Source organism: Argiope bruennichi, chromosome 4 (assembly GCF_947563725.1).
Source record: "Argiope bruennichi chromosome 4, qqArgBrue1.1, whole genome shotgun sequence".
Lineage (NCBI taxonomy): Eukaryota > Metazoa > Arthropoda > Arachnida > Araneae > Araneidae > Argiope > Argiope bruennichi.
In genome coordinates, this window is record NC_079154.1 from 90,251,750 (window position 1) to 90,265,243 (window position 13,494).

Sequence of the window (13,494 nt, forward strand, 5' to 3'; positions counted from 1 at the left end):
TTTGCAGATAGTATGCCACCCTATTTTTATTTCAGATGCTTATTTCCCCTGTTCAAAAAATATGCTTGTGCTACCATAGATATCATTTTCATCTAAATTATATTATTTTGTGCCTACAGTGCTGGTATTGGACGTACTGGTGTACTAATACTAATGGAGACTGCAATGTGCCTTATTGAAGCAAATGAACCTGTTTATCCACTTGACATAGTAAAGGCCATGCGAGACCAGAGGGCAATGCTGATTCAAACGACTGTAAGTATTTATCGTTCCTGTATTAAAATTGTAATTTACTCAGTCAAATTAATAAATAATTTTCGATTTCGATTAATATTTTTTTAAGTTCCAGGAATGGACAGTTGATCTTACATTTACTTGATATTTATTGTTTCATCTTCCATTTGTTATGCATAAAAACAAATTTTATGCATAAAAAATGGGCTTTTGTTATGGACCATATTTTGTGTCATTGTTATGCATCGATATTTCACATTCCCTATACTTTTTTATTGTTAAATTGCTTATTAATTGCAATGTTGGTAATGCATTTGAAAAGTAAATCTATTTCTTTTTATTTTTACAGAGTCAATATAAATTTGTCTGTGAAGCCATCTTGAAAGTGTACAATGGTAAAATACTTTCATTTCTCAAACAAATTGTAAATTCATGTACTTACAAAATATGTTTATATATAAAAAGTAAAAATTTAATTTATTAAGATGAACTAAATTGAATCAGTTTTATATAATAATATAAAATTAAGGGGAAATCCAACTTAATAGACAATATTGTTTATTAGAACTGTTGTTTCAGTACCAAGTTCTGCTATTAAACACTTGAGTACATTATAGTTTTTAAGTACTCAAGTTATTTTAAAAATGTTAAAAATCCAAAACCCTCATATAATTAATGATGATTATTCAGGGTGTGTATCATCATGGAAAGTGCTTAAATTTGAAAATCATTTTTAAGCACCTTAAAAGGGCTTAATTTTGGAAAAAGGTCCTTAAAAAGTGCTTAATTTTCCTGAGAAGTGCAAGTGCAGCCTTTTGTTTCCCCATACATTAAATACTATAGTTCGAAAACATAATCGTAAAAGCTTGTTTATTAGATACATCAAGAAAAGGGTAGAATTTGGACAAGTGATCCAGAGGTGCCAGCACAGTTAAAATAATGCTCATGAAACTTTATTCCTGCTCCCTTTTTCTTCAACAATGTGCATTGCCATTTATTGAAATACTGAAATAGTTATCAGGAAGGGGCAGTAAGAAATACTTACTGTGCCCTTACTTGTTAAACTGCATAATGTTCGAATATATTTTTTAAAAAAATACGAAAATTTCAGAATTTTAGTTTAGTTTTAAAAAATAAGAGTGTAGAAGTTTAAAAGTTTCAGAACTTTAATTTAAAAAATAAAAATAGAATTTTAACGTTTTGTCTCTGTAACACTAAACCATCATCACGCGAAAATTATTTTTACACAGTTTTAAAAGCTAAAAATATAGTTTTCCCAATTATATCAAATTTTGTCTAAATGAATCCACTTTTCCCCCTTTAGTTTTAGTAATTTTTGAAAAATTGGTTTTGGACATAATTTGTAACATTATAATATATTATTATAATGATTTTTATTATGAAATTCAAAACAATGTCATTGCTTCTTCGTATCATTGAGTCACGTTATTTTATCCCTGTTAACGTCGGATAAAGAAAAAATAAAGTCCTTTCTTTTCTTTAATTTAAACTTCAAACTTTTTTTAAAAAAATAAAATTCTTCATTTCATGAGTTTTGTTAAATTTCAAAGCAATCCGATGTATTGTCTCACCTTGGCTTCAAAAAATACTTTTAGAAAATGCTTCTATTAGCATTTTTTATTTTCATTTTGCTTCTAACTACAAAGCTAGCTCATTTTTAACTTCATGAATTTGTTTCTGTTACTTAGAATTATATTCATTTATTCACAAAAAGTATGATCATATTTTTAATGGGTTTTTTTAAAGCTAAGTAAATTTTATATATATAAATATATAAATTTATTTATATATTATAGATAAAAAGCAAGTTTTTATTAAATATTCAAAATGTTAAAGTGAGTGATTACGTTAAAAAGTTGATTTTTTTTTTTTTTAAATTTAATATTCTTAATGTTTGAACAAGTTTCTTTGTAAAACCATAAGAAGTTTGTTTCTAAGTTCATTTTTGGAAAGTTACACTGATTTTTATACTTGCATTTACATACATTTTAGTACTATTTTACTCTTCAGATGCTATTTTCTCAAATTCTAATCTTTCAAAGAATTTTCATATGAAAATCTTCATAAATTAAAATCCAATACATAATTTTTGCTTAAATTATTATAACAATTCCTCAATATGTTCTCAGTTCCTGAACTAGAATGCAAGTAATCTATTCATTAAGAAATATTTTATAATTATTTTATTGCCTCACAATGTAAAAAAAAAAATGAAAATTTCGTCTTATTTATAAATTGAATCCCAATATTTAAAGAATGGATAACAATACATCCTATTATTTTAGTTCAGGAACTAGATAATATAGATCTGTAGCTGCAAAATTTTAAGAAAATCATTTGATAAATTTCTAAATTGAAAGCTGTTTTGCTTTATACCTCTTTTTTAGGGGAAAAAAAAGCATTTCTTTTTCCAATTCATTATTATTATTATTATTATTTTACTTAACTGATATAATTTGGTTTTTATAGATGTTTCTTTGATCTTTTTTTGTGTAAATATTCAAAAATATAAGTGCATTTGAATGTTTTTCAAAAAATCCATCTCAGACGTAGTCACATACCTTAAATGTTAAAAAAGGGAGGGGGGGCTTTACTAAATTTCAGAAGTTAGAAACAACTATAAAATACAGCCTGACCATTTCTAAATGATGTTATTCTTTTCTATTAAAAAAAAGATTTTTTAAACTAATTTAGAACATGGTATTGATCTATCATCAATTTCGTTGTAATTTTGAGTCATGATTGTAACGATTCTAGAATGCTTAGTTAGCTGCAAATAAGTTTTCTAAATGTAGTGAATTAGTGCTGGAGAAAATTTACACTTTCTATTCCAGCTTTATCGAATCTTATTTGTTGTTGCATATATAAAAATCAGATACAAACTCTTTGGTCATACTATTCTTCTACAACAATGATGACATTTTCAGAAATGATGCAAATTTTGTAGAAATGATGCAGTGATGTAGCTTGTTATTTTAAAAAACGTATTTAAAAAGATCACAGATCTTGATTGTTAATCTTTTGAAAGTACACTTAAATTTTTGATATTGATAGCTTTTTCATTTTTATTATCTTTTTTTGTTTTTGTTGAAACCAAAAAGACATAATTTGTTTTATAATAGAAGGTGTTGCGCTAATATTGTGCAAATACAGAAATAAATATTGAAATTTAAAAAATAAACATTTAAAATTAATTTTTTAAACAATTTTAATAGAAACTATGCATTATTATAAAACAGAAAATAACCTATGCTTAGGAAATGTGCAGGTTTACATATGCGTACATGTACAAAAATGCTAAATTTATTTGACTAAGGTGCTTAAAGGTACTTAATTTTTGCAACAATTTCTCACTGCACACTCTGATTATTTTTTTTTTCAGAATTATCTAATTTTTGTGCTAATTATTTATAAGATCTAATTAATCATCTTTCATATTTTTATTTTATGGGAAGGTATATGGAAAATTAGTCATTATCAGTTAGGATTTTGCATTTATGTATACATAATATGGTGCATTTTATAATGTGTTTTCTTTAATGAATAAAAAAGATAATATATAGAGATTTAATTGCATTCTGAGTAATAATAAAACTACTTGGCTATATTAAATGTGTTTGAATAGCAGATGTTTCTAATCAAGATTTTCAATTAATATCAAATGGTTTTTAGGAAGTACTTTGAGAGTCACATTATAATAGATATCATTGTCAATGAGCAACTTTGGATAAAAAGGTCTTTTTATAAAAATCTAAGAGAAACTTTGTTTTTATAAATATTTAATATTACATATAAAATTCTAATGCATATGGTTACAATTTGCTTTAAAAGAAATCAAATTGTCTATTTATATTTCTGTAACTTAGCAAATTGTTCATAAATGAAATATTCTAGAATTTTCATTGCACAAATGTTAAAATATAATGCAGGAAAGGCAGAGTGCTATTTATATTTCAAATTTTTCAGAAAACATAAATCAAGATAAAAGTAAACAAAATAAATATATTATATGAGTATTTATACAATTATTTATAATTCATCTAGTTATATTTTTAGATTTTTAATATTTAATATTAGAATTTTTTAATTATGATTGTATTAAATTTTTATTAAAACTTTTCTGAATTGCATTATTTTCTTGTTCATTTCAGAGAGAATAGTGAAACCTCTGAAAGAATACCAAAGGTGAAAATAAATTCTTTTTCTTGGTGGGACAGACTCAGCTGATTGCCTTCAGTGCCTCTCTAATTGGCTTCCATGAACATAAGATGCACATACATTGATTCTTCCTGGTGAAGATAGCATTCATCATCAAAGAGTCAAAAGATACTATTGGATTTTGCAGTCTTCATGGAACTGTTTACAAATTTTCAAAGATTACTACCTGTGAAAGTGATTGCTTGATGTTAGAGTTTTTTGGACATTGATAGTCTTCAGTTTGATTAGGTTTCAGAACTGTTTTAAATAATGCATTGTTGGTGCTTTTGTTAACTTGTAGCTAGCCCTCAGCCAATGCCATGTTTACCATGGGCCTAGTTCTTCGTACGTTTGTATGGGTTTTATTTTTGTAGAATGTTTATACATTTGTACATATAAAAATATAAGTGTAGATATTTTGTACTTTGGTGTAAGGAGTTCTTTTAATGTTAATAGTGTACATCACTCCTTCAAATTTAATGGTGTTCTTTATCTTACTTTGTGAAAACAAAATCTCTGAAAGTATTACTCTGTATAGAAAAAAACATGTAGGTATGATGTAAAGCTTGAGTTGAAGTTGTAAATAAGGTTATTGCACTGAAACTGAAATTATTTTTTAAACATTTAACCAAAAATATTAATTGATCATGACTTGCTTCATTTAATTTATTGGTTGGTTTTCAATTCTGTTTTACAGTTTCTAATTACATAATTAGTCTAAATTTTTTCTAAATGTGCAAGATTTATTCCCAAATATCAAAAAAAAATTACTGATGAATTGAAACATATTTACTGATTGGGTTCTTTTTATGTTTTTTCCTGATATAATATTGTCATATTGATGCATTAGATTAGTTTAATGTTGCATTGGTATCTGAGTGCCATACTCAATTATATATGTTTCAGCAATAACTATATTTATCACTCTGAAATAAAAGTGTATTCAGTTATTATTTTCAAAGTAATGAAGTTAAATTATGAATTATGACTTTTTACTCACAAAAAAATTTTTTTCCACATGGAACATTTTGAAAAAAGAATAAAATACGACTCTTAGGATTCCTGTAAAAAGTTTTTTTTTTCCTTGTTTGTTTCATTCATGCTGTTTTAAATCTCGCAATTTAGCAATTCACATTCTTAGTTTGTATTGAATTATTTCTGTTTAGTTTGCAAAATTAAAACCACACTATAATCTTTATATCTGAAAGAAATACATATCTAAAAGAAATATTACAGATTTTTGTATTTTGAAAAAATAAATCATCTTATGGTTTCTGGTTATATTTTTTACTTTTACGAATGATAATGTTCAATTATTTTAGCTTGGTTAATAGTAAAAATGTACCACATGTATTATTGAAACCATCTTTTCATTCAATGAAAAGATCATACCCTCTTAATTTTTTTAGTAGTGGAGAAAATTTTAGTATCAATGTGTTAAATGAATCTTTGCAAACTATAAACTTCCTTGTGTCAGATATATCTATGTTAAATTGTCAAATGTTATGAATGAAAAATGTGGATATTAAATTCTTTTTCATTAATACAAATAATGATCTTTAACTATTTGCTTGCCTTCTCTTTTTATGAACTTTTTATATCCTTTGCTTAACTGTTTTTAATACATGAACATGAGTTTTTTTAAATACTTACTGAAATTTCATAGTCAACTTTTTTAAAGTTTATTAAGATAGAAATTTGTTTTTTATAGTTTTTATACACTATTTTATACATAGTATATGATGCTATATTACATTTTGTTTTCTTAATTAGAAGGATTTAGAAAAATTATAATAGTTTAACACTTTGCCGTCCTGAGGTACCTACCATGTTGGTGTTGCATGAAAATTTGCATATAGTGTTATTTCTGGCAAATTGTTAGTGAATATAAGATCAGTGTAAGATGTACCAGTTGCACACAGAAGTATTTCCGATATTATTAAAGACGTCAAAGTGTTAAAATTGATATCCAAACAGGCTTCCTAATAACAGCACTATTATTTGTTGTAATAAATGAAAAATATGTGCAGTTTAATATGCTATGATATTTCATGATCTTTCTCCAAAGTATGAAGTAAAGATGTACCTGTCTGAAAGTTCAGAAGAAAAATGTGAAAATAAAATTGTTATGAAAGATATGCTGGTTTTTTTTATTAAGTCTTTAAGCAATATATTTAAAAGATTTTTCTTGCTATGTCAATGAACTCCTCCTTTGTAACAATGCCATCTCTATCTGCATCTGCTACATATATCATTTCCTGGAAAAAAAATTTTTAATTATAGTAATAATTTTACTGATATTCTATTTACTGTTTAATATAAAAGAGTACTCTAAAGAGAACATGAGATTTTTATACAGACCTACTACTAGTAACAATGTGATAAATTATTCATATGTCTCTATTATACAAAAAAAAATTATATAAACAATCTGTATTATTTGCTTTGTGATTTGTAGATACCAAGTGACCTGACCCATGACTTTTAAGGTTTGTTTTACCAATATTTTTTTTAATATTTAACGAATATTATTATTGCCTCATAGTAAATATTTATATATTGCAAAAAATCAAAAAGTAAAGCTTTAATTAACTGCAAATAAATTTAAACATTATTATTTGTTAGTTCTATTTTTTGACACAACACTAATGAATAACCTTCTAGTTTGTTTATCTTATTGTTTGTCTCCCTTCTAGAGGTCTTCTAAATATCTAAGAAATTGTTTTTAAATTATAATAGGGCTTCCAACGATATTAGATGAAGAAGAAAAAATCTGCCAATTTGAAAAGAAAAGTTGATTGTGGAATTGCTATGTTGTCAGCAAAACGTGAAAACTTTAATAAATGTTTAGATATTGGTGCATGAGCAAAGAATGTTCTCACTGTAGGGCTTTGAGTTTTGCATTGGAAATTGGCTGATCGGCAAATGTATGTTGACATCATTTTCTTCAACTCCTTCTGGCTTTTCACCTGCTAAGCTATGCCAGTCTGTATTGTAATGCTGCTAAGAGATTTAGCATGAGTGGTGGATTTTACAATGGTTCTTGGTTTGTGGTCAGAAAGACTGAGTACTACATTTTGCATGTTGAAGTTTTAATGGGTCATAACAAAACAAAAAAAAAACTGTTCTTAGCCATTACTACTAATTCAAAAAATAATGCAGATATGCTATTTGTATTGAAAATGTTGCAATTTCCAGTGTGACTAGCTTTTACCATAACCATCAGTAAAACACAAAGTCAGAATTTCGACAAAGTTGGTGTGATTTTTAACAATCAAAATGCAGTATTTCCACTTGGTTATTTGTATATTGCATTGTCCAGAACAAAATCTAGAACTTTAATTAGTATCCAGGCTAAAGAAGGTAGCATTAAAAATATTGTTCTTAAGATGCTCTTAGTTATTAAAAATTAATTAACATGAAATATTATATTAATAAATATCTTTTAACAGTTTTAAGAAGTTTTTTCTTTTCTTTACTTTGTTTAAAATTTTTGAATTTCATGGGGGGTTTTTTTTTTCCCCTTCATTCCTGCCGGAAACGTTAAAATTATGATGAGATTTCATCTGTATTTTAATTCATTCTAATTTGTTTTATTTGAAATTGAGCTTTTTTGTTTAGGACATTTTTTAAACAATTAGTTTCCATGTAGTTTTGTTGCCTGGAAGGTAATAATCAATCCTCAGGAAACCCCCATCAACCTGAGGACGTGCATAAATCCAGAACACCATCGAGATTGGCGAGCGAAAGCAAGAAGGGACGAAGGCCACTAATTTATATGTAATTCTATTTGCTTATGGTATGACATTTCTGAAAAACCAATTATAAACATTCATATCCATTGTCAGAAATAAAATGTGTCTTTCTAAAAGTTGAAAAGTAAATGTTAAAATAAAAGAAGGTAAGAAAAATCTATTCTACTTTCAGGGTTCTAAAAATCTCTGTTTTTAAGCATCCAAAAAAGATACTAGGTTTACCTCTTTACAGGATAAAGATTTTGAATATACTTTCATGGTTTTTAAAATCTCTGCTTTTAAGCATCCAAAAAAGATACTAGGTTTACATCATTATAGGATAAAGATTTTGAAAAACAATGTTTCAAATCGAAGTGAGATTTTACAATTTTTCGAATTCACACATACTTAAAAAGCATTAGTAAATTATATATAGATAATAATAGCTGAATAATTGAAACTATCTATCTATCAGGGCTTCTTATTTTAGCTTCTATTATTAAATAAGCAAAAGAAATTGTAAATTAACCTTGAAATGCATTATAAATGTAAGATTAATAAGTTTCCAAGTTCAGTTCATAAAACAAATAACTAAAAAGTATTTTCATATTAGTATGTGAAGCACCCTAATCAAAAATTATTTGTTAACTTAAAAAAGGGTTTTTTTTTTCTCCATTTAATCCCTAAAATTAATGACGGAAAATTTCATATTTAAAAGCAGTACCTGCATTTCTTCATTGGTTAGATCTAATTCTAGTGTGTTTGCTATTCTTTTCAACTGTCCAATAGAAATAGTTCCAGATCCGTCAGTGTTAAATATTTTAAAAGATTGTTCCATATGCTCATCAGAATCGATGTCATTGATAACATGTAGCATCATCTTTTCATAATCTTCTCTTGATATCTCATCTAAAAGAAGGTATGTTGAAAGTAAATTAAAAATAAAATATTTTTAAATAATTATAAACTTTTCATTTTCTTTAATAATAAGTAATTTTTAAAAACTTAAAACTTCCCCCCCCCCCTCTGCTGGAAGGTGTAAGAAAAAAATCTGAAAAGTTTTTTGGTGATAGAACTTGGTTTTAACAATGCTAAAAATAGAAATAATATGTAGGAGCTATTATTATTATTCAGTTTTTTTTTAACCGTCATCCGTAACGTATCCAGCGCGTTCAAGTGAAACTTCTGCAGGGCGGCTGTAACACGTTTCAAGCGTTCTACATTTAAAATTTTGAAACGCTTTTAAAATGTTTACTTGTTTGAGTTTTTATTTTCGTTTGTTCTAATGCGGCGAAAAACAGAAATTTTCACCGACAGGAAAGGACGGCGAAAGGGTTAACTTATTTTTCTATCTAATTAAACTTATCCACATTGTATTCAAGGGTTAGAATGTGTCATGATAATATTCAATAGATGATTATTTCATGCTTAGGGAATGAACAACAAATGCTCTTCACCAATTTAACTGTGCAATCCATAGCAAGGAAAAAAAAGAAATATTAAGTCACAGTTAGATTAGACGTGCACTTACTCGATGTGAATTGGGGTTATTTGCAAACAATTTTTCTGTTTCCTATGTACTTCCTTTTAAAATATAAAAGTATGCTGACTTTAATATTCTATTTTTCCTTATTCTCAGCTCTTATGCTCTCAATTTATGTCAGTTAATACAATATTTTTGCATTTAATATTATATTGAGAAAATAATTATTATTGGGTTCCAATAGCATTTTTGTTGAATTACTTGAACCCATGTTTTATTTCCTAATATTAATATACTATGATCATCTATTGGTTTCAAATAAGACATTATTATTAACTATTTTATTCCGAATATTTTTTTAGCAAATAATGAATACATTAGCTATGAAAAAATATATAAAACCTCAAATGTCTTTAAAAAAAATTTGACAAACTAAATATGTTCGTTATTTTACTAAATTAGTGCCGAGAACGACTTTAATATTTTATCGTTTTTGATTAAATTAACCCTTCCCCAGAATCTATCTTAAGGTATTCTGGTATTTTTTTCTTGCATTTCCCAACAAATAGAGGTGGCTTTTCTGGCATGCACTTTAAAAAATAATTTGTTTCAAAGTTCTTAATTTTTTTTTTTTTCTTAAAATATTCTTGTGGAATTTTGAATCGGCTTGCTTATTCTTACAGAGCTACAACTGATCACTATCATCATCCACATTTTTTTTTTTTTTTTACTTGCTACTGATACCATCAATATATAGAGAACAATAAATAAATCTAAAGAGCTTTCGATTAATTTATATCAAGTTATACGAGAAAAGAAATCAAGTGCCAACGTGTTTTTTGAAATTTGTCTCTTTATTTTTTGCACTTTACTACTTACTTTGGTTCTATCGATATCGAGAATTAGTGCGCTTAAGATATCTTTCTAAAACTCGAATGAAAGAAAGGCAGTTTCGTTTAATAAATAATACTCGATTGTCTTGACCAATCGACCACCAGTCGCTTACAATCATCTGGGTAAAGTCACCTCTAATGAAAGTGAGAATGATTGCATTATATTTTAAAGTCAGGAGCACTTCATAAAGGCAATGAAATAGTGGCTTTCCCCATCGTTTCATTTTTCCGTCTATCCATTTACACGCTTTCCTAGAGAACATCGCAAGCACCCAATCGGCATTCTGTGAATGCCCAATGCACATAAAGCAAACACGCCTATTTGCCTTTCTCAGCTTATTTCGACTGAGATAGCATAAGTCTAGTCCACGGTATGCCAATGCTGGTTTGTTTTTGCATTGGCGTTTGATTTTAGAGAGCCATTATTCCGTTGATCTGATATGATCATAAGTGACCAACTTAACATTCAGAAATTCCATATATTATTCACTTCCTAATTAAATTCTAATTAATAATGCAACACAGGATTAGCATTTCGTTCAAAAAACGGTTCGATTTGGTGAACATCTCAAATTAAATCTCATTCCTGGCTTGCATTCTAACCTCCTATCTTCATAGTGGCGACATTTTTTAAATCTCGATGCAATTTTGCCAAATTAATATTCAGGAAGTCATTACAATAACGAAGAGAAAAACAACAACAAAAAAAAGGGATCGGAACTTATACCGATAAATAAGAAAGAAAGTAAAAAGATTCGGAACTCATTGCTAAATAAAAAGGGGAGATGGAAAGTTATACAAATGAATAAGAACTTACGTACTAAATTCTTTTTTATTAATCACATAATAAGAAAATAGTGTATATCGTATTAGAAATCATTTCATGCTTTACCTTTACAAAATATTATATACTAGTATATAATAGAGAAATGTTTTAGTGCATGAGCGAAGTGAAATATAGAAAATTACTTGTTTGGATTATTATTAAAATATTTCCATTGAAGATTAATTATTTACATTAAGATTTTTTATTATGAAATAAAAAAGAAGTATTGGTATTTGTTTTTGTCTTTTTCTATGTTTTCTTACCTTATAAATTTTACAAAATGGTAAACTTCTCATTTTTACCTGCATTTTTGGATGTTATTTTGCCAATCAGCTTTTTTATCTTCTTCGGGGTTGCCTCCATCCCAAGGGCTCGTAAGGTAATCTGTAATGAATTGAAAACAATATCTTAAATAATGAGGAGTTGTATAGGTTTCTTGAAATACTGAGAATCTTATATTTTTATATTTCTTGAAAATTCATAGATAACCAAATTTCCATGCCAAGATCACAGCAGTCATAATTTTTCATTGTCCCTACTTTCATCCATATTGTCACGAGAAGGTTATTCTAAAAAATATGCTTGTTTCTATTGTATTGTTAAGAAAATCATTTCACGAGTTTACAAAAAATGTAATTAACAAATTTGATAATGAGAACGAAACTGTATTCAACGAATATTCCAGAAACCACGAAGCATATGTAACAAATACACCCAAGATGTACACAAAAAACAGCGCTTGTAGAAATTAACAACCAAACAGACAGCAAATTAAATAACAGCAGTACCAATAGCACACTGCATATTACAACTCACCAGATCGAGCTATAAACAAAATTCAGAAAAAGAATTGCTAGGCTACGATTTCAAATGAATTACGATTAGGAGTCTTCCTTTTGCCATCTGGGTTGGGATCATTGACTTGACATTTATTAATAACTCTCTTTCCTCCATACGTTAACCATAGTGATGAAGCAATGTTAAAGATTCGTTACAAAATCTTTCTTCCTAAATGGATTTCCATGAAATGATTTTTGGGGTCCACGTTTAAGAAATTTTTTGAAGTTACCAACAAAAGATAAAATCATCTGACGATTCTGGTTACTTCAAATTCGCTTGTTTTCAATGATATTTAAGTTTGAAACCGCTTGTAAATATTTATACTTTGAAAATGTCATAAAAAAATATTGTAACTGATTATTGTTGTTATTTCAATCTGTATTATATTTGAAAGAGTTGTAAAATTTTCAAAAAAAAGTGAAATAATTTATACATATTACATTCAACAACTAATTCTCATCATCAAGATTACCGATCTTAGAACAAAATAAAAAAAATTATAAAAAGTAGAATTATAAAATATTGTTATATAAAATAGACTATAAAAATTAGTACTCACTTTGATATCTCTTTCACTAATAGTTCCTTTTCCTTCACGATCAAGGATAGAAAATGCGTCTTGAATATCTGAGGCCATTCGTTTTGGTAAATTTAATTTTATAACTTCGTTGAATTTGGCATCCAAGACTATTTTCTGAAGAGAATATTATTGTTTTTTTTTTCACAATGGATTTAACTGAAATTCTATCACATAATTATTTTATGGCAAATAGCATATAATTGCTTTAAACTCAAATTAGCATTTCGAAAACAAGCAAAAAAATAATTTTTTAAAAATTATGAAGTCAATTCACTATTTTATATTAGACAAAAAATATACGGGTAAAATAAGTTACACATAAAATAGTTTTTAAGAAAATCTTACTTGAATAGTAACATAAAAAGCGATCTATGGTATGAAAAATATAATTATGTAATGAAAAATAAGGATTCCGGGATTTTTTCCCCTTTTTATTGATTGACTTATTTATTATCAAATATAGTCGTTATTTTTCATGTCTATCTAAGTCTTCCGCTGATATAAATTAACTAATTAAAATTTGAGATCCTTTGGTCAAAAGAAAGGATATTTTATGTTTTTTTCTGTTTAAGAAGAAAATATTACTAAGCAAATAAATACTAATTTATTTTCATTTATTTCAAGATTTTCTTTATAATATTATATGAGTTAAATTTAGATTCAAAATCATGGCCTTTGAAAATAAG

The 13,494-nt window shown here is 26.8% G+C and overlaps 2 protein-coding genes across 4 annotated transcripts in view; one reads left to right on the forward strand and one right to left on the reverse strand.

Annotated features, from left to right (window-relative positions):
• Window positions 1-6,590, forward strand: part of LOC129965566 (tyrosine-protein phosphatase non-receptor type 4-like) — a 135,774-nt gene extending 129,184 nt beyond the window's left edge. For all 3 annotated transcript variants that reach the window (XM_056079569.1, XM_056079571.1, XM_056079570.1), the window contains 3 exons: window positions 120-255; window positions 584-629; window positions 4,407-6,590. In XM_056079569.1, the coding sequence (XP_055935544.1) occupies window positions 120-255; window positions 584-629; window positions 4,407-4,444 (220 nt within the window). In that variant the 3' untranslated portion in view covers window positions 4,445-6,590. The remainder of the gene's footprint in view (window positions 1-119; window positions 256-583; window positions 630-4,406) is intronic.
• Window positions 6,591-6,626: 36 nt separating this feature from the next.
• On the reverse strand, window positions 6,627-12,865 carry LOC129966364 (uncharacterized). Its single transcript, XM_056080787.1, has 4 exons — window positions 12,788-12,865; window positions 11,691-11,772; window positions 8,911-9,095; window positions 6,627-6,710 (listed from the first exon to the last, which is right to left on the reverse strand). Exons 1-4 carry the CDS (start codon window positions 12,863-12,865, stop codon window positions 6,627-6,629), a joined length of 429 nt encoding a protein of 142 aa, XP_055936762.1.
• Window positions 12,866-13,494: the final 629 nt, after the last annotated feature.

What these genes read in the sequence shown, in the direction of transcription:
- LOC129966364 (XM_056080787.1), bottom strand. Translation starts at nt 12,865, where the DNA reads ATGGCCTCAGATATTCAAGACGCATTTTCTATCCTTGATCGTGAAGGA. An exon ending in TTAGTGAAAGAGATATCAAA is followed by an intron (nt 11,773 to 12,787) that starts GTGAGTACTAAT and finishes AATTCATTACAG; the next exon opens with ATTACCTTACGAGCCCTTGG. An exon ending in AATAACATCCAAAAATGCAG is followed by an intron (nt 9,096 to 11,690) that starts GTAAAAATGAGA and finishes ACCTTCTTTTAG; the next exon opens with ATGAGATATCAAGAGAAGAT.